A 24,122-nucleotide genomic window follows, 5' to 3' on the forward strand; every position below is an offset into this window, starting at 1 on the left:
GTGGGGTTCCATCCTGGGGACTCCCGGATCATGACCCGAACCAAAGGCAGATGCTTAACCGATTGAGCCACCCAGGTGCCCCTATTTTATTTTTTCAAGTAATTTCTACAGCCAACGTAGGGCTCAAATTTACGAACCCTAGATCAAGCCTCCCGCACTCTACCGATTGGGCAAGCCAGGTGCCCGGATAGAGCTCATTTTGGTAAATATCTCCATTTTCCAGATGAGAAAACTGAGACTTAGAGCTGCCTGTGGTCGCCCAACTAATATTTAACGCCTGCAGAGTTTGCGCTCTTTATCCCTGGGACTAGGAGTGTGTTCTACGAGGAAGCGGGAGACTAACGAAGAGTCTTCCAGCAACGCTGAAACCCGTGCACCTCCTCGACCGCCCAGGGTGCAGGACAAACTCCTTTCAAACTGGCTGACAGGCTCCTTGCGGACCCCGCCTACCCTCGACCTCTTTTTCCTCCCCGCGCGCCTGGAGTGCGGCTTGCGATTGGCTGCAACCGCTGCCGTGGTCCCGCCCCCTCCTTGCGCAGCTCCGCCCTTCGGCGCCTAGAGCAACCGGAAGCAAGCATGGCGGCTCCCGGGGCTGCTGCTACAGACCTAGGTGCGGTGGCGTTCGGGCGGGGCCCGCGGCTCGTGTATTGAGAGGGAGGAATGCGGGCTTTGGGGATTGTGGTGTGCTAGAGGTCCCGCGGACTGGGGGTCGGGGGGTCGTTTCAGACAAGATCCCTTCAGACTTAGGCGCGGCCCCCTCGCTCAGGGCTCCCTGTGAACGCGGGCGGAGAGCCTCTGAGTGCCGGTTGCTGGGGCTCCTCCGCGTCAGGTGTGGAGCGGGCACTTAAGCCCACTTCCGGCGCCTCAAGTCGGTACCTCCGTACCCCCAGAGGTGGTCCGAGGCAAGCGGGCCGCTCTCTTCTTCGCTGCGGTGGCCATCCTGGTGGGGTTGCCGCTCTGGTGGAAGACCACGGAGACCTACCGGGCCCCGTTGCCTTACTCCCAGATCAGTGGGCTGAATGCCCTGCAGGTGAGTCCTCGGTGGGAGAAGGCCAGGGGACAACCCGCTGGCAAGGTGGAGACTCAGCTGATGGCCCTGATGCTCCTTGCCCTAGCTGCGGCTCACGGTACCCATCACCGTCGTGTTTACCCGAGAATCAGTGCCATTGGACGACCAGGAGAAGCTGCCCTTCACCGTTGTACATGAGAGAGATATCCCTCTGAAATGTGAGTCCCTGGGGAGTCAGGGCTGCCTTTCTGGTCTGAGCTCAGTCCAGAGATGGGTTAGGTAGGAGGAGCAGGAGTGTCCCTTGAAGGTAGTTAAAAATTTATTAAAAGACCTCTCTGAAGGAACAGTGTGGATGGTTAGAAGAAAACTTTAAATTCAGTGTTCACCGTTAAGGTGACAGTTTTATTCATAAAACAATTATGCTACCTGATGAGAAGCAATTAATGCTCATTAGGGGTTAGGAGAGGAAGTGGGATACTTTACTGAGTGTTAGGTACTTTTCAGTACCAGGAATTTTGGGGTGAATGAGGAATTGATAATGGTTTAAAGAATTTCGTAGCCCAGTAGGGGAGAAAGACACTTAGATAAAGAAATCACAGTGAAGGGGCGCCTGGGTGGCTCAGTCGTTGGGAGGCTGCCTTCGGCTCAGGTCATGGTCCCAGGGTCCTGGAATTGAGCCCCGCATCAGGCTCCCTGCTCAGCGGGGAGCCTGCGTCCCCTCTCCCACTCCCCTTGCTTGTGTTCCCTCTCTCGCTGTGTGTCTCTCTGTCAAGTAAATACAATCTTAAAAAAAAAAAAATCACAGTGAAAGTATGTAAGAAACTGAGATTGCGCTAAAGAAAGAGCCTTTAACTGTCTGGGAGGAAAGAAAGGCAGAGAAGGTTTTGAGGATGTCATTTTTAAGCCGGAGTTTTAAAGGATGTGAAGGAATTCAGGTTAAATGGGGGAAGGGAGGAAGGGAACAGCATGAGCCAGTAATAATAATCGCTAATATTAGTTGTTCATTATATGCCAGAAACTAGGTGAAGCACTTTACATGTGTTGCCTCATTTAATCCTCTCTAACATTATGATCTCCATTTTATAAATGAAAAAACAGACTTAAGAGATTTTAATTTGCTCAGGATCACACAGCTAGCTAGTAAGAGGTGGAACTGGGATTTAAATCCAGGCCTGACTGATTCCAGTGTTCCGGCTTTTAACTGACAAACTCTACTGCCTCCTGTTTAGAAGCATGGAGGGGGATCTGTGAGCAGTTTTACTTTTCTGGAGTGTGAAGTGAAAGTTTGGGAGTGACTGGATGTGTAGGCCGAGTCCAGACTGTGACGTGCCTGTATGCCATTTACTTTCTAGCTTTTTAACCTTGGTCACACACATTTTTAAAAAAAAATCATTTCATGGGACCCCTGGGTGGTTCAGGTTGTTAAGCTTCTGTCTGATTCTTCATCTCAGCTCAGATCTTGATCTCAAGGTTGGAGTTAAGCCCCGTGTTGGACTCCACACTGGGCAGGGAGCCTACATTAAAAAAAAAAAAAAAAAAAATCATACAGTTCAACGTAATGTAAACATAAATAGGTTTTGTTTCTCAAAACAAGAATGGATCATACCTCACATGTTAGTTCGCAACTTGATTATTGTCAGTTTGTCATGGATTTCTTTGTATTTAGTGACACGGTATTCAATAACATGGACATATTGTGGAGGTAGTATAGTGGAGTGGCCAAGAGTATGGAATTTGGTGTAAGAGAGCTGGATTAAAGCCTTGGTTCTGCTACTTATTTGTGTGAATTTGGGTGAGGTTGTTAACCTCTCTAAATCTTGGTTTTCTCATCTGTTAAATAGGAATAGTAATAGGTTTGTTCATTTATTCAACAATAAATATTTGCTGAGATATATATATATATGTATAGATATATGTCAGATACTGTTGTTGTTGCTGGAGATACAGCAAACAAAATAGACAATACAGTAAACAAAATAGACAACAAAGAGGAGAACAGACAGGAAGATAAACAGATTAAATGTATGTTAGTTGGGGGGGGGGCACCTGGCTGGTTCAGTCAGTGGAGTATGACTCTTAATCTTGGGGTTATGGGTTTGAACTCCAGGTTGGATGTAGAGATTACTTAAAATCTTAAATAATTAGGGCCGCCTGGGTGGCTCAGTCGGTTAAGTGTCTGCCTTTAGCCCAGGTCATGATATCGGGGTCCTTGGATCGAGCCCCACTTCACGCTCCCTGCTCAGTGGGGGGTCTGCTTGTCCCTCTCCCTCTGCTGCTCCCTGTGCTTGTGCTCTCTCTTTGTCAAATAAATAAATAAAATCTTTAAAAAAAATCTTAAATGTATGCATGTATGTTAGATGGTGACAGGACAGGGGGGTAGGGAGGTTTTCTTGGAGTATAAGGAGATCATTGCTGTTTTAGAAGCATGGCCAGGGAAGGCATCATTTGAAAACAAGACTTCCAAGTAAAGACCTAAAAGAGGTAAAGGAGTAAATTGTGTAGGTATCTGGGAGAAGAATATTTTTGGCAGAGGGATAAGCAAGTATAAGGACCTGAAGCAGGAGCAAAAGTGGTGCCTTTGCAGAACAGTGAGAATCCCATTGTGGTGAGAGTGAGGTGAATGAGGGAAAGAGTTAGAGGAAATGAAATAAGACCAGAGCGGTGAAAGGGAACTAGGCTCACATACAGCTTTTATTCTGGGTGAGAAGGGAAGCCATTAAAGGATTTGGTTTTGTTTCGTTTTGTTTTTTAAAGATTTTATTTTTAAGTAATCTCTACACCCAGCGTGGTGTTGGAACTCACAACCCCAAGATCAAGAGTCGCATGCAGGGATGCCTGTGTGGCTCAGTCGGTTAAGCGTCTGCCTTTGGCTCAGGTCATGATCCCAGGGTCCTGGGATCGAGTCCCACATCGGGCTTCCTGCTCAGTGGGGAGTCTGCTTCTCCCTCTGTCTGCCACTCCCCCCACTTGTGCTCTCTCTCTTTCTCTCTCCCGCTCAGAAATAAATAAGTAAAATCTTAAAAAACAAAAAAAAGGAGTTGCATGCTTTACCAACTGAGCCAGCCAGGTGCCCCTTATTTTGATTTTTTTAAATAGATTTTTATTTATTTATTTGAGAGAGCGATTGAGAGAGCACGAGAGGAGTGAGGGTCAGATGGAGAAGCAGACTCCCCACTGAGCAGGGAGCCTGATGATGGGGCTTGATCCTGGGACTTTGGGATCATGACCTGAGCCGAAGGCAGACTGAGCCACCAAGGCGCCCCTGATTTTTTAAACATAACTACCATGTCACACCTAACCAAGTTAGCAGTAATTCCTTAATATCACCTAATTTCTTTTTTTTTTTTAAGATTTTATTTATTTGACAGAGAGACACAGCGAGAGAGGGAACACAAGCAGGGGGAGTGGGAGAGGGAGAAGCAGGCTTCCCTCGGAGCAGGAAGCCCGATGCGGGGCTCGATCCCAGGACCCCGGGATCATGACCTGAGCCGAAGGCAGATGCTTAACAACTGAGCCATTCAGGTCCCCAAATAGCACCTAATTTCTAGTCTATATTCAGATTTCCCCAATCATCTCAAAGGTTTCTTTTTTAAGGCAATACATTTTTATCTAAGGAATTTTATTTTATTTTGTTTATTTGAGAGAGAGAATGAGAGATAGACAGCATGAGAGGGAAGAGGGTTGGAGGGAGAAGCAGACTCCCCGCCGAGCAGGGAGCCTGATGTGGGACTCGATCCCGGGACTCCAGGATCATGACCTGAGCCGAAGGCAGTTGCTTAACCAACTGAGCCACCCAGGCGCCCTTACCTAAGGAATTTTACATGTGAGTGCTTCCACTGCCGATCACCGTAGTTCCTCCAAAGTCAGAATCATAATCTTCAAAATAACTCTTTTAAAAAGAACTCTTGTTCAATCAACAGTTGTCACTGTCCCATCAGTCTAGTTCTTTCTCTTGGGCTTCTTTGATCTCCACTTGAGTATGGACATACTTCAAAAATTCCCAGGTAATCTCTGGGATTCAATTTCTTTACGTTAGGGCCCTAGAAGTCAAATTGTCGAAGTACATTGATTGCTATTTTGGCAAATGATCTAAAATTATTATTCCTTAATTGTTCTAATATTGGAAAGTCTTGTTACTTCCACTCTACTCCAGGAGCCTAGTGGAAAATGTTACACATCTGATTGTCACCACTGCAATAAACTTGCTGTGATGGAAGCATATCCTGTGTCTCAGTGTAGCCACATTAACAATTTCTGGACACCATGAATGATAGTGCCCATTTCCATCTAGAACGAGGCTTTTCAGAGGTGTCCCTTTACAGCTGGTTTATTCTAATCAGGATCAATACATCGCGTTTTGTTATATCTCTTTTGTCTTTTTTATTATACATCAACTCCGCCTACCCCATCCCGATACACTTCTTTTCTTTGATTTGTTGGAGAAAGCAAGTCATTTGTTTTATGGAACATCTCACCGTCTGGATTTCGCAGATTGCTTCCTCCTCGTTTCATTTAAGTTATTACTCTATTATCTGTATTTTTTATCAACTGGTAGTTAAATCTGGAGATTTGATTAAAATCGAGTTCACTTCTTTAGGTATGATGTGGTATACTTCCTATCGTGTTCTATCAGGAAGTATATAATGACTGGTTGTTTCACTTCTGGTGATACAAAGATGATTTCGTGAATTCAGATATTGTCAGCCCGATGTCTGTATTTTAGTATCCTGTCAACCTTTCCACCTAATGGTTTTAGCAGCCATTGATGCTGGCATCCATTTCATTAGTGGTTGCAAATTGGCAATTTTTAAATTCTGTAATTTCTCCTGTATATATGACCTGGAATTCTTCTGTAACAAGGAACTTACCCAATAAATTTATTTTTTTAAAGATTTGATTTATTTATTTGACAGCGAGAGACACAGAGAGGAAACACAAGCAGGGGGAGTGGGAGAGTGAGAAGCGGGCTTCCCATAGAGCAGGGAGCCTGATGTGGGGCTGGAGCCCGATGCGGGGCTTGATCCCAGGACCCTGGGATCATGACCTGAGCCGAAGGCAGATGCTTAACGACTGAGCCACCCAGCCACCCCCCCTAATAAATTTTAGGTTCAGCTTCTCAATTTCGGGAGAGGGGGGCGAAAAAAATCCCTTTGGGATTGCCTTACAGGTATAGATTAACTTGGGGAGAATTGATATCCTTAGAATATTTAGTCTTTCCATCTAAGAACCTTGTATACTTTTCCCATTTCATTCAGATCTTCTTTTATGTCCTTCAGTGAAGTCCTGGGTGTTTTTCTTATAGTTTTATACATTTTTTCCTGGGTATTTTATGTTCTTTATTATTCTGGTGATTGGGATTTTAAAAAATAGTTGCTTTTCAAATTGGATATCGTTGGTACTTATCAGAAAGCTACTGATTCTTGCGTATATCTAGTCATTGTACTGAACTGTTACTAGTTCTAATAGTTTTCCAGTTGGTTCTCTTTGATTTTCTTGGAAAATAATTATGCTACTTCAAAAAGTGGCCATCTTGTTTCTTTCTTTCAAATATTCATGTTTCATGTCTCTTTCTTCACTTATTGCATTGGTCAGGAACTTCAGAAAGAACAGTGCTGAATAACAGAGGAGATAGCAGGCATCCTCATTTTATTATTAATTTTAGTTTTTTAAAGATTTTATTTATTTATTTATTTATTTAGGGGGGAGAGAGAGAGAGAGAGAGAGAGAGAGAGAGAGCATGAGCAGGGGGAGGAGCAGAGGGAGAGGGACAAGCTGACTTCCCGCTGAGTGTGGAGCCTGATGCAGGGCTCGATCCCACGACCCTGAGAACATGCTTAACTGAGTGCTTAACTGACTGAGCCACCCAGGCGCCCCTTATTACTAATTTTAACGGAACTACATTTAGTGTTTTGTCATTAAGTGTGCATCTTTTCTTTATGAAGAACATTCATTGAATTCAATTATTTTGAAGCACGTATTGAAGTGATCACATGATTTTTCTCCTTTTACCTATTAATAGAATGAATATTGTAATAGATTTCCCTTTGGGAGGGTACTTCAGGTTGACGGTAGGGGTACACAGGCAGAGCAAGAGCTAGTTAGCTGGAAGAGGTGGGGTGTTGTGTATTTGATATCATCCATGTAGAGATCGTTAGAATTGGCTGCAGTGTCTTTCTTTGCAAACCATATTCTGGCTGTCCTGAGACACCGGACAGTGTGAGGGCTGGGAAGGTGGACAGAGGTCTGTACTTAGTCTTCTTATCTTGCTTCTTCCTTTTCCTCAGACAAAATGAAAATCAAATGCCGTTTCCAGAAGGCCTATCGGAGGGCTCTGGAGCACGAGGAGGAGGCCCTGTCACTGGGCAGTATGCAAGGTACCAGAAGGGGTGATCACGCTAGTTTAACACGAAGCCCTCTTTTTCTCTTCCGATCTCTAAGTGTGTATTTTCCATACCTTGTCTTAACTTCAGAATCTCTCTGGGAAAGCTGGGAATGAGATACCGTGTGTTTCAGCCTGGGCCACCAGGGGCCGAGCCTGGCCACAGTGTCAGCCAGGTGTGAGTGGGAGGTGGAGCTGTGGCTGAGGCCCTCTTTGGGGGCCAGAGGGAAAGGGAATGGTGTTTTTGCTCCTGGTGCACCTCCTGCTCTTGTCCCCAGAGGCAGAAACCGTGTTAGCTGAGCCACAGAAGCAAGCAGAGGGCTCCCTGACTGTGTATGTGATCTCTGAAAACTCCTCGCTTCTGCCCCAGGTAGGGTGAGCAGAGAGGTTGCGGCTTCTCGTCCTGTCCTGGGTCACTTCTTTCTTGCAGTAGTGCTCCCTATTGCTTGCATTTGCTACAGAAAACTCTTTAACAAATCGTTTTTTTAAAGAATGCAAATAGGAAAATAAATAGAATGCAGATAGGAATTTTTGTTCATTGACTCTGGGTCTTTCTTTTCTTTTTTTTTTTTTTAAAGATTTTTCTTTCTATATTTGACAGACAGAGAGCGAACACAAGCAGGGGGAGTGGGAGAGGGAGAAGCAGGCTTCCCGTTGAGTAGGGAGCCTGACCCAGGGCTCGATCCCAGGACTCTGGGATCATGACCTGAGCTGAAGGCAGATGCTTAACGACTATGCCACCCAGGCGCCCCAACTCTGGGTCTTTCTAAAGCCAGGAGTTATATTCAGTTCAAGCTCTGATGACCATTTAAAGTGGAGAAAAAAATCAGGATGAAAAAAAAAGCTGGTTTGAATGGGTTGTGGTGGTAATATGGGCCGACACATTGACCTTTTCACTTGATGAGCAAGAGTGTCAGTGGGAGCTACGCCACGTACCATTTTCTTTTACAATTTATGACGAAATATGTAATTCTTACAAAAAGATGAAAGAAAATTTTAATGAACATCCATGTACCCAACCCCAGCTTGCATATTGCAGTCTAGCAATATAGCTGAACCCCGTGCATCTCCATGGTTCTACCCCTCTCCCTTTTGGCCCAGGGTGACCATATTTTGTGTGTGTCATTTTCTTACTTTTCTTTCAAGTTTTATCACCTGTGTTGTATCTTAATAAACAACATATTCAATTTTACAAACTTTTGAACTTTATATTAATACAGCACATGTTCTTCTGCAACTTGCGTTTTGTCCCACATTTATGTTAGAGAATCATCCGTGATAATCAATGTGCAGTTGAGTCTAATATGTTCATTTTTTTTTTTAAGATTTTTTATTTATTTGACAGGGAAACAGCGAGAGAGGGAACACAAGCAGGGGGAGTGGGAGAGGGAGAAGCAGGCTTCCCGCCGAGCAGGGAGCCTGATGTGGGGCTCGATCCCAGGACTCTGGGATCATGACCTGATGTTTCATTATAGAGGCATATCACAGTTTATCCATCCTGTTGCTGATGGGCAGTTGAATTGTCTCCGGTTTTTGACTCTTAGAAATAATGCTGCTGTGAGCATTCCTGGGCTTGCCTCTTTGCCATGTGCTGTCTACTTATATCAGACTTTCCAGGTGTTTATTCCGCTGTCCTTGTTCAGCATAGCATCTCCTAGTTTCCAGCCTGTGAAGCTTTAGATAATGTCTGGGACTTATGTCTCCTGGGAAGGCAAAGGGAACAGAAATGAATGAAAGCATTCATGACACCGATTGGTCAGAGGTGCTCAGATAGGGGTTCACTATGAATCTAAGGGGAGGGGTAGGCTTGTTGGTCAGTGGCAAAAAGTCAGATTCTCTGAGACCGGGGCCAGCACGTTCTTCTGTTTTCTTCCTTGAGCCCTGGGCATTCTGTCCTTTGCTGGTCTCTCACAGGACATGATGAGCTACATCGGGCCTGAGAGGACAGCAGTTGTGAGAGGGATCACGCACCGGGAGCCCTTTAACATCGTTGGCCGCCGCGTAATCCAAGTAGCGCAGGCCATGTCTTTGACCGAGGATGTGCTCGCTGCGGCCCTGGCTGACCACCTTCCGGAGGACAAGTGGAGCTCTGATAAGAGGCGGCCTCTCAAGTCCAGCTTGGGTAGGGTGACGGGGCTTTGCCGTGAGAAGGGACGGGGAAATGAATGATGTGGAGGTGATGGGGCAGGAGGGGAATCTGCGTGCAGACTCTTTACGCCTTTCTTCTGTGGTTTCACCTTTTTAGTTAAAGCCCTCAGTGCTCCTCATCCCAGTTTTATCCTCCCTTGGGTTCCATGATGGCCATCAGCCCCATTCCAGAGGAGAAACAAGTTCAGCTCAGCCAGGCTTCCCTGACTCCTGTTTCTCTAGGCTATGAGATCACCTTCAGTTTACTCAACCCAGACCCCAAGTCCCATGACGTCCACTGGGACATTGAGGGGGCCGTCCGGCGCTATGTGCAGCCCTTCCTGAGTGCCCTCAGTGCTGCGGGCAACTTCTCTGTGGACTCTCAGGTGAGACTGGGAGCAAGCCGAGGAGTCCCTTCCCTGGCCGCACTGTCCTTTCCAGAGTCCATGCGTATTTATTTATTGTTTTCAAGTGGAGTCTGTTCTTCCAGCTCTTAGAGTTTGCTGATCTGCTAGGAATTGCCTGTGTGTTGATATGACTCTAGTGTCTGCTTTTCCTCCATGGTGTCCAGCTCAGGGGCTTTTGTCAAGGTTTGTTAGAAAACGACCTTCCTTATGACCCCCTGTCGAACTGTATTCACCCAGTTGTGCCATCCTTAAGGAATTTATTTTAAATATAAAACTTCCTGAAATATGTTAATGTAGTAGAAGTAAAGATGGAAAGAATGTAGCTTCCTACGTGTGAAGAATGTATCACACAGTGTCCTTTTAGGGAAAATGTGGGAGACGTTTTTATCAGGTCTTGCTAGTGGGAGTACTTCTGAGTAACTGACTTGAGTTGATCTTGTGGACACTGAATTATGCTATTCTTGTTTCCCTCTTTGTTCAGGCTCTTAGAAAGCCTGGTAAAAAACGTGATTTCAAAGCATATATTTAGTGTATTAACTTTACCCTTGGCTTTGTTATTTTTTTTTCCTACACCTATTTTCTCTCAGCTCTGATTTTGTTTCTTTATATTTTGTCCTGTCCTAATTGTATCTTTTTAAGGCACTTCCAATCCTTTTTGGGACAAAGTGGAGCATGAATCAATACACAAAATAATGTCCTCCTTCTTTGCTTTACAGATTCTGTACTATGCGGTGTTGGGAGTAAACCCCCGCTTTGACCCAGCTTCCTCCAGCTACTACTTGGCTGCACACAGCCTCCCTCATGTCATCAACCCAGTGGAGTCCCGGCTGGGTGAGCTGAGGATGAGGGTCTATGTGCCAGGCTGGGGAGGGACCCTCAAGGCTCAGTGTGGGGTTGGAGGCTGGTAGTATATAGTTATGGTTCCCAGGTTGGGTGGTCTGAGGGTGTCAAGGAAGTGCTGGGCATTTAGGCTCTTTTTTTCATGAGACTCTGTTGACATCTCTAATTTCACACTATCATATCCAAAAACATTTATTAAAATGACTCCCAGGGCGCCTGGGTGGCTCAGTTGGTTAAGCGACTGCCTTCGGCTCAGGTCATGATCCTGGAGTCCCGGGATCGAGTCCCACATCGGGCTCCCTGCTCAGCAGGGAGTCTGCTTCTCCCTCTGACCCTCTTCCCTCTCGTGCTCTCTCTCTCTCATTCTCTCTCTCTCAAATAAATAAAATCTTTAAAAAAAAAAAAATAAATAAAAATAAAATGACTCCCAGTGCTTTTTATAAAGAAACGGATAGGCAGCATCTCCCTATTTGCAAGCCATCCAGGAAAGATATGGTCACGCATGTAGGAAAGATAACAGCAAAAGTACATGAAGGCAGAATTTGGATAGACAGTTCTGCTGATCAAGGTTTGAAGCTGGAATTAATAGTCTTTCATTTTGAGGGTGGTACCTACAAAGAATAAGATGACCACAAGCTATAATACAGGCAAACCAAAGTTAGTACTGGTTGTGGGATTTCAGACAGTAAGGCTAGGCCAGTGTGGACCACGATATAAGAGGGACTGCAGGTGATCCATCCATCCATCCTTCCCTCTCTTCCTCCCTCCCTCCCTCCCTCTGGCAGTGTGGAGTACAGAGATAGAAGGGCTTTCCAGGCAAGGAAAACTCTGAGCTTAGATGTAGAAGAAGCAGAATGGATTGGCATTCAGGAAGCTCAGAGAAGTTTAGTGTAGCTGAATTGTGAGGGAGTGACCGAGTTGCAGCTGGCAAGGTGGGCTGGTGCCGGATCATAAGGACCATGGTAAGTAGCTTGAGCTTTTACCTGGTGTGAATGGCTAGCTATTGAAGGATTAAGAGGGAATCGACATGAGGTCATTTTTATACTTATGTATAAAATGGGTTATAATTATATGGGTGTGATGTAGCACGGCCCAAGAGAGTGGTCTTAGTCAAGGGGGGCCTGTTAGAGGAGGGGAGATTCCAGGGGTCTCTGGGGGGCTAAGGACTCTACATGTATGTGGCACATCTTGAGAGAATGTTCAGAGGAGGTTCTTGACCAAGTAGAGGATATCCCGGTGATTATTAGCTGGGGATATAGCGAGTGACCAGAAAGTTAGAGAGGCTGACCTGGAACTGAGATTTAGATCCAGCAGGTTTTGGTATTCTGACTTCCCTTCTCTTTGTACCGCAGGATCCAGCGCTGCCTCCCTTTACCCTGTGCTCAACTTTCTGCTGTATGTACCTGAGCTTGCCCACTCCCCCCTGTACATTCAGGACAAGGATGGGGCTCCAGTGGCCACCAACGCCTTCCACAGTCCCCGCTGGGGTGGCATTATGGTAATGGTCATAAAGCCCCAGCTTTAGGGACAGACAGACGTTCCTGAGACTGTTCCTTCTGTTGTTCCTCTAGTGTCCTCCATGGCCCAGCCTGTGGGAGGGGCAGCACCAAGGAGGTGCGGGTGCTATGAGCTCGGCCCCTCCTCTGCCAGCCCCATGGCTTCTTATTTCTGTCAGTGTTTTCTATAATACGACCCTTTTGCACGTAGCAGTTTGCACTTACTGAGGACTTCTCTGTGTGTACATCTTAGATCTTGGCCCTGTTTACGGGAGTCTTGAAAGGCTGGGAACTTTGTTTCTCCCATGAGACTGGGAGTTTCTCATAGGTAGGAACTCTTAAAATGGAATAAAAAATACTTTTTACAGGACTTTTGAGGGGATAATGGAGATAATTTATGAAAAGCTCCTAATAGGTATTCGAAAAAACATTAGCTATACCATCAGGTTCGTAATTTCTAAAGACATTTCTAAAAAGGTCTCCTTTTTCTCTCCCCGCCTCCAGAGTGTCTAGGGCAGAGCCATGAAGGGTCCTGGTGTGGTCTTGAGGCAACCTCATTTCCCCCTGCAGGTCTACAATGTGGACCCCAAAGCCTACAATGCCTCAGAGCTGCCAGTGAGGGTTGAGGTGGACATGGTGCAAGTGATGGAGGTGTTCCTGGCTCAGTTGCGGTGAGGTCCTGGCTGTTGCGCCTGGGGGTGTGACCACTGAGTCTGACCCCAGTCTCCTGAGTTGACTAGAGTGAAATCTCACCTGGCAGGGATACCTTAGCTGTGCCTAGAGCCCCAGGGAAACCAAGAAAGGTTTCAAAGGATCACCTTATCCTTCTCCTAAGAAAAGGACAAAACTGACAAAAACTGTTTTAAGAAAAACAGACTCCTGAATGTCCGGTCTGTGGGGTGTGATTAGGGGTGCTTAAGAAAATAGCTACTAATTCTGAAGCTAACTGGTATGTTGATAGTGGCTGCCTGCTGCCCTGTGTTGAGGATTCTAGGGCTGTGCCTGGGATCATCAGGAAAGAGGATTCTGATTGATTAGCAATGTCTGCCCTGGGTGCAGGATTAGAGAGGCACAGCACACGTGCTTATTAGAAGTGGTGCTGGATTGGGGCGCCCAGTGGCTCAGTTGGGGGGGGTGGCTGACTCTTGTTTTTGGCTCAGGTCATGATCTCTGGGTCATGGGATTGAGCCCCGTGTTGGGCTCCATGCTCAGTGCAGAGTCTACTTGTCTCCCTCTGCTCTTCCCTTGTTTGCTCACATATGCGCACTCTCTCTCTCTCTTAAGTAGATAAATAAAATCTTGAAAAAAACAAAAAAAGAAGTGGTCCTGGATCATGCCTTAACTAAAGGTGCTCAGTGGTCCCATTTCTCCAAAGAGAGGGTAGGCAGGGTGAGGGAATTAAACTAGGTTGGTATTACCAGAAATATTTTAGCCATGGGACCTTTTCAAACAAGATCTTGGAAATCCAAACCAGAAACAGGTAAAAGCAAAAACACTGGTTAAAATGGGGCTTGAGGCTCTGTTTTGCTGAGTGTTGCCACTCATCCCCCCCCCCCCGCTCTGAGCCCCCCCCCTCCCCGCTCTGAGGCACTTCCCTATGACTTCTATGATTCTGGGTAAGATTGAAAATCTTAGTCATTATTCTAGGAATCTTAGCCATCTTCTACTCTCAGCCTTCCTTACTTCACTCTTCTACAGGCTGCTCTTTGGGATTGCTCAGCCCCAGATGCCTCTGAAATGCCTGTTTTCAGGGTCCAAGAGTGAAGGGCTAACGACCTGGGAGCTCGACCGGCTGCTCTGGGCTCGGTCAGTGGAGAACGTCGCCACAGCCACCACCACTCTCACTTCCCTGGCCCAGCTTCTGGGCAAGATCAGCAACATTGTCATCAAGGACAATGTGGCATCTGAGGTGAGTGGGCAGGGGATGGTGTGACCAGAGTGGCCAGCAAGGGCCGGGGTGTGGTGAAACCAGAGAGCCAGTTGAGGCCCAGGGTGTGTGGGCATGCCATCCTTGAGTGCCCCAGGCTTCCTCTAGGGGGCAGTGCCAGGTCCCCAGCCCGACGCCAGGTGGGGTGTGAAGTTTTAAGCGGGCATACACATTAAAAAAATACACCGTAGCCCTTTTATACTGGCCTCCATATAGTGGGCAAACTCCAGGCAACGTGCCTGGTAGATGGAAAACACAGTAAGACCCATCCCCCCCCCCACCCCAGCACCTCCCTGGTGCCTGGTACTTACTGGTAACCCCCTGCCCCCTTCCTAGGTGTACAGGGCTGTAGCTGCAGTCCAGAAGGCGGCCGAGGAGTTGGCCTCTGGGCACCTGGCATCTGCCTTCATTGCCAGCCAGGAAGCTGTGACGTCGTCGGAGCGTGCCTTTTTTGATCCCTCGCTCCTCCACCTCCTCTATTTCCCTGATGACCAGAAGTTTGCCATCTATATCCCACTCTTCCTGCCTATGGCTGTGCCCATCCTCCTGTCCCTGGTCAAGATCTTCCTGGAAACCCGCAAGTCCTGGAAAAAGCCTGAGAAGACAGACTGAGCAGGACAGCATCTCAGCAGGAAGCCTTCCTTTCTGGCCAGAATGGGAGCTATTAGATTGAGAGGCACAGAAATGGGGCCTGCCGTGAAGGACTTAGCTCCCGTAACCAAAGTACAACACTCCAAGCAGGGTTCCTCTTTCCTTCCCTTCCCATTCCTCTAGCTCAGGTTCCCCCCACAACCTTTGTGCCCTCCCTCTCCCCCTCCCTCCAGAAGACAGTCATTTGGGTCTCCTTATCTGGCTTAAACTTGAAGGCCCTTTCCTGTCTCCCTCGGGGCAGGGGCAGTCCGTTGGGCTTCTGTCCCGCTCCGCAGTCCTCTTGCACTCAGAGGGAGCATTAGGGGGAAGCCCTGGGTTCGATTCTAGCCCCCTCCCCTCCACACTTCTCTCTAACCCCTCAGGGAGAGCCCTAGCACTGCTCTCATGGAAGGGGCCAGGTCACCTCTGGGGCCTTCTCCCCTCCTCCCCTCCCTCCTGGCTGGCTGTGCTTGTTGGGTATAGCCTGATGCTGTGCGTGCGGCCGAGTTTCCCTTCACCCTTTTATAGAGGTAGTGTGGTGCAGTGGGGAAGGGTCCAGACTTGGGATCACGCATGCCTGAATTCAGACCCTTGTTTCCGTACCTTCTGCACTTATTGTCTGGGGAGCATTGAATAAGCCACTTAATCTCCCTGAGCCTCAGTTTTTCATTTGTTCAAATAGCACTAATGATACCTCCCTTACAAGGTAGTTATGAGGATTAAATGTGATAAGCATATGAAAGTGTCTGGCATATTTTAGGCTTTCAATAAACATTGGTTGAATGTGAATTGAAATGATATGAAGTATGAGCATACCTTTCATTCTTCATTTGTGTCCAAGTAATGGTTTCCTGCTAATCTCTCTTGGGTTCACAGGCCCAGCTTGCTTAGACCTGGCCATGTGCCCTACAGAGAGGCCCCGCTTCCCTGCCCTGGAGGGCCCTGTGGTGGTGAGACGCCTAGGCTGTTGTCCCTCAGCATGTCCAGGGTTGCCCAACAAAGCTGTTAGCATCTACTTCTGCCTTTTTCGCAGGGGGTCTGGGAGAGAAGAGCTTGTACCAGTGTAAGCCTTTAAATACAAACTCATTCATAAATAAAAAATATATTAAGCATGGGCTGCAACAGGCACTGTGCTAACTGCTAGGTATTACAGAGAACAAAGACAGGATCTCTGCTTCCATGGAACTGATCTTTTAGGGGGGAGAGTCAGTGAACAAAAACTAATTTCAGATAATGCATTAGAAGGGAAAAACAGGCTGATCAGATGGTGACGGGAGCTAGTACTTTAGACTGGGTGTGAGGGGGCGGGGCCTTTGAGCAGATGACATTTGAACTAAGACCTGAAGAGGAAGCCATCTCGGGGAAGAGCATCCCAGGCAAAGATCCTGAGGCGGGAACTCGCTTAAGGGGCAGACGGAAGGACAGAGTGGCGGGAGCGCAGCGAGTAAGGAGTAAAGGTAGACGGGACTCCTTAAAGTACCCAGCGAAAAAAATGAATGACGCCCAAGGCGAGGCCCCACCCAGTCCCGGGGGAGTGGACCCAGCTTGGCGCGCCAGCAGCCTTTCGGCTGGGGTGGGCGGGGCCCGTGTCTGGCCCACCCCTGGGGGCGGGGCGGTACCTGGGGCCCCGGCCGGGGGCGGGGCTGCGGACGCTCCCCCTTCTCTCGGCTCCAGCCGGCGCAGGCAGCCGCCGCGGCAGCAGGCGAGCGGCGGCCCGGCGAGGCCATGAAGGTGAAGAAGGGCGGCGGCGGGGCTGGGACGGGGGCGGAGCCCGCTCCAGGGGCCTCTGGCCCGAGCGTGGAGCCCAAGCCCGAGCCGCAGCTGCAGGCGGAATCCGAGTCCGGGTCCGAGTCGGAGCCGGAGGCTGGCCTGGGGCCCAGGCCGGGGCCGCTGCAGAGGAAGCAGCCGATCGGGCCAGAGGACGTGCTGGGGCTGCAGCGGATCACGGGCGGTGAGCACCGGCGAGGCAGCTCCGCCCGCGGCGGGAGGGAGAGAGCGCGGGAGGGGGCCCTCGCGGTGCGCTGAGCCTGGGCCCCCGCCCCCTTTCCCGCCCTACCTCCCCCCCGCCTCCCCTCCCCCACCCGGGTGCCCCTCGCCTGAGTTCCCTACCCTTCTGCCTCGGAGGCTGAGATCTCCATGTCCCCTCTTCCCTTGATCTCCTTGTGCCCGCCTCTTTTCCCTTTAGACATTTATTTTCACCCTACTTCCTTTCTGAGGAGGCCGTCCCCCTTTCCCGTGGTGGAGGTGGGGCAGCAGCTGCAACTGTGACCCCTTCCCCATTGAGTCTTCAGGGCCCTTTGAAGCTTTTCTCTGCAATAATGAGGATGGGTGCTGAGTGCAGTCTGTCCTCAGTCCCCACCCTGGAGGCCAGGCGGAGGCTGAGCTACTTAGGTGACATTAAGACCCTCCAGTCTCGCTGACCATTAAATGCCCTCACTCTGGGTCCCCCAGGAAGTCTGGGGCCATTCTCCAACCCCAGGAAAGGACCTGGGCAGGAAGCTTCAGTGGGTTGGCTCTGGGCCCTCTTAAGGGAGTAGGTTAATATGTACCCCCCACCCCCCGCCCCGCTTTAGCCTGTCTTCTTCCGGGAGGCCTAGTCCCTTCTGTGGTTGAGTTTCTGAGCTGAACTGCCTGGGTTGAAGTCCCAGTTATGCCATGTAATTGGCTGTGTGACCTTGGGCAAGTAATTTCACCTCTCTGAGCATGTTCATATGTAAAATGGGGATGATGGCACCTACTTTGTAGGACTGTTGTGAAAACTAATTTTCTGATTTTGCTTAGTGCCTGGCATGCTGTGCATGCTCTGTAAATAGGGCTCTTTTGTAAGTAGTACTGAGGGCCCCACTGGACTGCTTATGGCTGCTGCCTGGGGGCAGACAACTGGGCATTCAGGGCAGGGGAGGAGGTTACCACAGGCAGGGAGCAACGACTAAGAAGCCTCATGGCAGAGGCAGCGGCTGAGCCTCAAAGAACGGAGGCATTTGGAGAGAGAGTGGCCCTCTACCTTAGCTTCATTCATCAGTAATCCTGCCCCGGCTCCCTCTGTGAGAGCAACTCCTGGGACCCCTCTCTGGTGGTGGGGGGCAGGTGCTGGAGTGGACCTGAGCTCTGCAGTTGCAGGAGCAGCAGAGCCTGAGGCTGCCAGACAGAGCCGCTGAGGGGACCGTAATGGCAGGTCTAGGCCTGTGCATCTGGGGCCCTGGGGGATCGGCCTTCTCCCTCCTGTCTGAGCCAGGCAGCAAGCGTTCTTGGCTGGGCCCCCAGAGCGCTGAGGAGACACCATTAGAGGGAGGGGGCCTGGACCAGTCTGATGTTCGTGCCAATTGGCAACAGCAGCATTTAGAATGGGGGCAGAACTTCCAGGATGTTTGGAGGTCAGGCTGACCTCTCTGGGTCTTCGGTAACTTTAGAGCTTACTTTGCAACTGTGGGGGCTTCCAGCCCACGTACTGCCATGTGTCTGCTAATTTGGAGGAGAGTCCTAGCCCTTAGAGATGGGGTGTTTGTGGGGGCATGAGCAGGGGAAGGAAGGGGCTTCATGGGAACCCTTTCCGCTATAGAAGTGAGAACTGGGTTCCAGGGAATCTCCATCCTGGCACCCCCTGGTCTCTTTTGACCCTAATCACACAGGTCTGAGGTTTGTTCCTCCTGGATTACCAGCCCTGAATCCAGCTTAGGAAGCTATTTGTGGCAGAGGGAAAGGGGGCAGTTGTGTTCTGAGCCTTCGGCCCCTCTGCCCCTTCATCTGGCCTGACCCTGGGCCCCAGGCTTCATCCTTCCCTTGGCAGAAGTGAGGGTGTGGGTGCGGCCTTCTGAGCCACGGGCATCCCGCTTCCCTCACTTCCTCTAAGGGCAAAAGGGCTGATAGCTCCAGGTGCGGTAGAAGAGACGGAGGGCAGACTGTAAGAACTTACTCCGCATGCGAGGGGAGACTCCAAGAGCAGGAGAATGTGGAGAAGGAAGGGCTTTCCCGGGAGCTGGAGTTGGGCAGCTAGGATTCTGCTCCCGGTTCTGCCACCTCGTCTTGTGACCTGTACTTTCTTTCTACATCTTTGGACCGGTGCTTGCTTTCTGTGAAAATAAGGTGTGTCCAGGGTGAGGTAAGGGCTGCCCCCGGGCATTCCTCCTCCTTCTCTCTCTCCCCACCATGGACTGTGGTGGACAGGCCAGGGGTCTGGCCCCTCCCCCAAGCCCTGCGGGACCCTAGGGTGCCAGGAGGCTACCAGGAGGGCCTCCTGGAGGGGGCGGCCCCGGGCTTGGGGAAGAGAGAAGGACTTTACATTCACTTCCTCTTCCTGCCCTAGAGGAATAGGAGGTGGCCCAGGGGCCTGGAGGGTGATTTCCGGGCCTCTATGGGGGAGGATGTGATGGCTTGCGGGCTGACAGCGCCAGACCCACCACTCCTCCTTTCGGTGTGTTGCCAGGGCCTCCCTGAGCACTTGCAGTTGCTGCTGCAGCAGAAGTGAGGGTTATTGGATCAGGCCCTGATATTCCCAAGCAAGCTTCCTCAGCCACGGCTCACCACTGTTCCCGGTTCCTCTTCTGGGCCTGAGGACTCCCTTTCCCCCCATGCGCATCCCCAGACGCACCTGCCACACCCTCTTCCTGGTTTTGCTTGTACTCTTCTCTCAGGGGGTGGCTCAGAGCTAAGGTTGGGTAGATGAGCTTTCAGGGGTTCCCTCTGCTAAGACTTCCTCCCATTTGGAGATCAACAGGGGATGGGAGCAAAGGTGGCCCCCTTCCCCCAGTATTCCAGGCTCTGGGCTTGAGTCAGCAGAGCTTTGGCTAAGCTGCTTAAGGGAGCTGGGCTTGTATAAGCCGCTTCTGGGGCGAGGAGGGGGATGGGGGGTGGGGAGGAACCGGGGAGGGGTTGTTGGCCTGCCCTGGCACCACCCAGGTCAGGGAAGTCCTTGCCCGACACTCCTAATGTAGCACCAGGGGCGGCTGTGTGGTGGAGGGGGGAATGTTCTCCAGGGAAGTACTGTGTATCTCCTGAGGCAGGGCTGTGTCACCCTCTTTAGCACGAGGTTCTCAAAGGCAGGGCTGTAACCCTCTCGTGCTGGGGCTCCTCATTAGACTGGGGACTCATCTGGCTCAAAGTCACTGAGCTGGCCCTGGCAGAGCAGAGGCCGGAACAAGGCCCCACAGCTCCAGAATGGGAGGGAAACTGTGGGAGGGGGGTGGCCTTGCCTTCCACCTTCCTCTACCCTGCTCCCCTCCCCAGACTCCAAGGCCTCAGAGGATAGAGCTGTTGGTCTCTCATTAGATCCAAGTGGCAGAGCTGCGTATCCCCCACACTCTGGGTGCTCCCTCAAGGCAGGGACTCAGTCCTCTCTTTCCGGAAGGCAGTGACCTTCCGAAATCAGAGAAAGTGGTAGCTAGTCTGGGGTCCCCCAAAGGCTGAGCTGCCAGCAGGGGCTTCTGGGTGGGTCCCTCTTTTGCTTAGCTGCCTGTCTTCCCTAGACTACCTGTGCTCCCCCGAGGAGAATATCTACAAGATCGACTTCATCAGGTTCAAGATTCGAGACATGGACTCAGGCACTGTCCTCTTTGAAATCAAGAAGCCCCCAGCCTCAGGTGAGTGGTAGGCCATCGACAGAGGGACGAGGTGGGCGAGGGCTGTGAAGTCGGTTGCCCAGGGACTCCTCAGGCTGCAGAGGGGTCAGAGCAGGGCTAGCGCTGGGCCTCTGCTTTCCTTTCCCATCTGTTTCTGGGGCTGGACATCTTGGGAGGACAGTCTGACCCCTTCGGTCCCTGCCAGCCTGCCCTCTGCAGGCCTTCCTGGGAACTGCAGGCCTGGGGCCTGTCTGTCTCCTGGGGCCCTGGGAACCTCAGTTGAAATTGGTGACCTGCTGACCTAGAAATCACCACCCCCCTTCTGGGTGGAACCATTTGGCCAAAGGTCTGAACCCTCAATGTGCATCAGAATCTCCTGGGGGAATTTTTTGAGAATTCAGACAGATGGGGGACCCTAGGGCGGAACCCTGGGTGGGCCTGGGCCCCAGCCTGAAGCCCTCTGAGCCCCAGTTGGGGTATATTACAGAGCGGTTGCCCATCAACCGGCGGGACCTGGACCCCAATGCTGGGCGCTTTGTCCGCTACCAGTTCACACCTGCCTTCCTCCGCCTGAGGCAGGTGGGAGCCACGTGAGTCACTGGATGGAGGTGGGGGAGTGTTGGGGGAGGATGGACAAGGGCTGGGGGTAAGGGTGAGGGTGGAATGAGCCCCTCCTGAGTTCTTACTGAGCCTCTCTTTTGGGGGGTGCTGTCTGTCTTGAGCCTTGCCGGCTGACTTCAAGGCCAAGCTCAGCTCTGCCCCCTCCTATCTGTCAGGGTGGAGTTCACAGTGGGAGACAAGCCTGTCAACAACTTCCGCATGATTGAGAGGCACTACTTTCGCAACCAGCTCCTCAAAAGTTTTGACTTCCACTTTGGCTTCTGCATCCCCAGCAGCAAGAACACCTGCGAGCACATCTACGACTTCCCCCCTCTCTCTGAGGAGCTGAGTGCGTGGGTGGGGCCATGGGGGGTGGGGCTAGAGAGACCAAACTTGGGGGGAGTGTGGATCTGACCCCCTTTTCTCCCACCTTGGGTCTCTTGTGTTTGGCCACCATTCCTATGCCACCTGTAGGGAAACTGAGGCTCAGAAAGGCTGGGGGAACTCTTTGAGGTGGGTCTGAGGTTGTTCAGCTGGTCCCCATCCCGCAGTCCTGAAGCCTCTGCAGTGGCCTGGCTCAGGCTCCTGACCTTTGCCCCAACTGGCTGGGCCTCTCTTGCAGTCAACGAGATGATCCGTCACCCATATGAAACACAGTCCGACAGCTTCTACTTCGTGGATGACCGGCTGGTGATGCACAACAAAGCAGACTATTCCTACAGTGGAACGCCCTGACCCACAAAACAAGCCCCCCACCCCAGGAGGGTCCTGGGCCCTCAGCTGTGACCTCCCCAACACTCACCTCTCAACCCGAGGTCTTCTGCCTGGGAAGTGTTCCAGGAGCCCTGGCCCCTGAGTCGGCGATGGGAGGGAGGGTACCTGATGTCCCCAGTCCAAGTCTCTGAAGCCCATGGGGCCTGGCATGTGGGGTGGGGGGGTAGGAGGGCTGTCTTCCTCCATGTCCAGGAAGGCCTCCTGGGAGGGGAGTAGCCAGGACTTCCAGACAGCCTAGCTGGGCCTCTTGGGCCCACGTTTAAGAATAGTGTTCCCCTATCCAGGCTTTGGCGAGGTCAGGGCAGGGACCCATTCCCTGTTCCCTACCCACCACCAACAGGCCATTTAGAGTCGTAAATTCACAGATGAATATCCGTTGGGGTCGGGGGTGGTCTGGCTGCCAAGATTCCCAAGGGAGTCCAGGCCCCAGCCGCAGCCCCAGCCCCAGCCCTTACCGTCCGGGCTGAGCTGCTGCCTGAGGTGTGGGAGGGCCTGGCCCAGATTGCAGCCTGTGGTAGGGACTGGACCAGCTGTATATAGTTTTCAATAAACTCTCCTTTTCTGTTCTTTGGCTGTGGGCCAGCATGTGTGTATGGGGAGGTGGAGTTGGGGTGGGGCAGTAATGTGGCTCCCAAACCTTCCTGTCCCCTAATCCTCTATAACCTAGCATCACACTCAGCATCTAGAGTCAGCATTCAGTACATGGTGCAGCTGGAAGGGGTTTTTCCTTTGATAAAGACAGAGACCCAGGCCCTGAGAGGGGAAGCTTTGGCCCAGAGTCATAGCCAACCATGGCACAACAGAGGCTGGGACAAAGACCCTCCACTCTAGGGTAGGCGGAAGGTGTGGGGGAGGTGGTCTTGTTCTCTAGCCCACCTTCCCCCGCCCAGAGACCACTAGGACTACTAGGTTGTGCTTTTAGCCCTCATCCAAGAGACAAGGTGGACACGGTTTTGGCTCAGGTCTGGAGCCATCTTGGGCTCAGCTGCTTTGGGGAACCCCCTGGCCTGGCTGCCCTGCATGGAATGTTGCTTCTAGCCCCCAGCACTACCCCAGACCCAGAAGAGCTCTTAATTTCCTTAGTGGAGGAAATGGAGGAACTGAGGTAGGCGGAGAGTTCTCAGGCACTAATTCGGATATGCCTGGTGTCCACCCCCTCTGGGCTGAGACTTAACGTCTCTCTAAGAGGCCTAGAAGTCCTGGGATTCATCTGGGTTCTGCGGAGCCCTGGTTGGGGCCGGGCCCTGGGCTGCACTCTGGGAATTCTAAAATGAGTGAGACACGAACACACACTTGTTCTTAAGAATAAGATGGACTGGGCCTATGGGGCGGTGGGGGGAGGCGAGAGTCATCGTGCTTGGAGGGATCTGGGGAGGGCCCTTGGAGGAGACAGCAGTGGAGCAGGGGCACGAACACTCAGGATGATCGATGGAAGGAGGTGGGGTGAGCGTTCAGCAGCATTAAGCAGAGGTCTGGAGGCAAGCTGGGCCAGGTGCCTTCGGGAAAGTGGATATTTATGATGCGAAAGGAAGACAAATCTCTGGAGCCTTGTAGTCCAGGTGATGAGGCTTCTCCTGGGGACGGTGGGGAGCGTTAATCGGGAATGACCTGGTCAGATTATCTCTGGCTGCTGAACAAAGGCTGGATTTGAGGGAGTGAGACTGACAGCCAACGCACACTGAGTGCCAGGCCCGGGGCTAGGTGTTAATTTAGAATGTTCGCCATCACTTCTGAGGCAGGCACGTTATTATGCCCATTTCACAAGAAGTGCAGGACGGGAGGGGTGAACATTGCATGGCTATTAAGTGGCAGTGTCAGGGGTCTAACCCCACAGTCTGGCTCCAGGTCACAGACACCCCCACCCTGCGGGCAGAGGGGCCCTCCAGAGGGTGGTGCAGGAGTTCGGGCTGAAGTGGGTTTCCCGCCAAAGGGAACCTGAACTCGGTCAATATCCACGGAGATGGCGAGAAACAGACAAAGTGGAGATTATTAAGAGGGGAGATTTCCAGAACTGGCGGCTGATTGGATGAGATGGCTGGAGCCAGGGAGGAGTCGAGGCTGAAGCCTGGTCCACAGCCTGAATGTCGCGGTGGGGAGAGGTGCTGTCACAGGGCTTGGGAACCCAAGTTGGATCAGGGCGGGGGCTGAGGGAGGTGATGAGTTCAAGTTGGGACATGCTGGGGGTGTGGGTACAGATGTCCTGAAGGAGGTGACCAGGAATAGACAGGAAATTCAGGCCCTGAGACCAGGAGGTGGATGAAGGCTGGAGACGGTGATCCTTGGAGGTCGGTGGCCACAAGACAGTTGCTGAAGCTGTGATGGTGGCCAAGTTATGGGGTGCCCAGCTACTGGTGTTTAGTGAGCAGGGGGCAGGATTG

General features: G+C 51.0%; 2 protein-coding genes and 1 non-coding gene across 3 annotated transcripts; 2 read left to right on the forward strand and 1 right to left on the reverse strand.

Moving 5' to 3' along the window:
- Window positions 1-544: 544 nt before the first annotated feature.
- On the forward strand, window positions 545-15,604 carry PIGS (phosphatidylinositol glycan anchor biosynthesis class S). The gene is made up of 12 exons (XM_027626529.2): window positions 545-610; window positions 891-1,030; window positions 1,116-1,227; window positions 7,294-7,383; window positions 7,667-7,758; window positions 9,303-9,510; window positions 9,759-9,901; window positions 10,639-10,753; window positions 12,115-12,260; window positions 12,829-12,929; window positions 13,957-14,167; window positions 14,522-15,604. Exons 1-12 carry the CDS (start codon window positions 577-579, stop codon window positions 14,795-14,797), a joined length of 1,668 nt encoding a protein of 555 aa, XP_027482330.1. The 5' UTR covers window positions 545-576; the 3' UTR covers window positions 14,798-15,604.
- LOC113908370 lies at window positions 5,175-5,309 on the reverse strand. Its single transcript, XR_003515445.1, has one exon. It is a non-coding gene; the product is annotated as a small nucleolar RNA SNORA1 (small nucleolar RNA).
- Window positions 15,605-16,489: 885 nt separating the features above from the next.
- UNC119 (unc-119 lipid binding chaperone) lies at window positions 16,490-22,311 on the forward strand. The gene is made up of 5 exons (XM_027626531.1): window positions 16,490-16,766; window positions 20,278-20,391; window positions 20,858-20,960; window positions 21,147-21,319; window positions 21,593-22,311. Exons 1-5 carry the CDS (start codon window positions 16,541-16,543, stop codon window positions 21,703-21,705), a joined length of 729 nt encoding a protein of 242 aa, XP_027482332.1. The 5' UTR covers window positions 16,490-16,540; the 3' UTR covers window positions 21,706-22,311.
- Window positions 22,312-24,122: the final 1,811 nt, after the last annotated feature.

Source organism: Zalophus californianus, chromosome 16, assembly GCF_009762305.2.
Source record: "Zalophus californianus isolate mZalCal1 chromosome 16, mZalCal1.pri.v2, whole genome shotgun sequence".
NCBI lineage: Eukaryota > Metazoa > Chordata > Mammalia > Carnivora > Otariidae > Zalophus > Zalophus californianus.

What these genes read in the sequence shown, in the direction of transcription:
- PIGS (XM_027626529.2), top strand. Translation starts at nt 577, where the DNA reads ATGGCGGCTCCCGGGGCTGCTGCTACAGACCTAG. An exon ending in GAGAGATATCCCTCTGAAAT is followed by an intron (nt 1,228 to 7,293) that starts GTGAGTCCCTGG and finishes CCTTTTCCTCAG; the next exon opens with ACAAAATGAAAATCAAATGC. An exon ending in CCCGCTGGGGTGGCATTATG is followed by an intron (nt 12,261 to 12,828) that starts GTAATGGTCATA and finishes TTCCCCCTGCAG; the next exon opens with GTCTACAATGTGGACCCCAA.
- UNC119 (XM_027626531.1), top strand. Translation starts at nt 16,541, where the DNA reads ATGAAGGTGAAGAAGGGCGGCGGCGGGGCTGGGACGGGGGCGGAGCCC. An exon ending in CAAGAAGCCCCCAGCCTCAG is followed by an intron (nt 20,392 to 20,857) that starts GTGAGTGGTAGG and finishes GGTATATTACAG; the next exon opens with AGCGGTTGCCCATCAACCGG. An exon ending in CTGAGGCAGGTGGGAGCCAC is followed by an intron (nt 20,961 to 21,146) that starts GTGAGTCACTGG and finishes CCTATCTGTCAG; the next exon opens with GGTGGAGTTCACAGTGGGAG.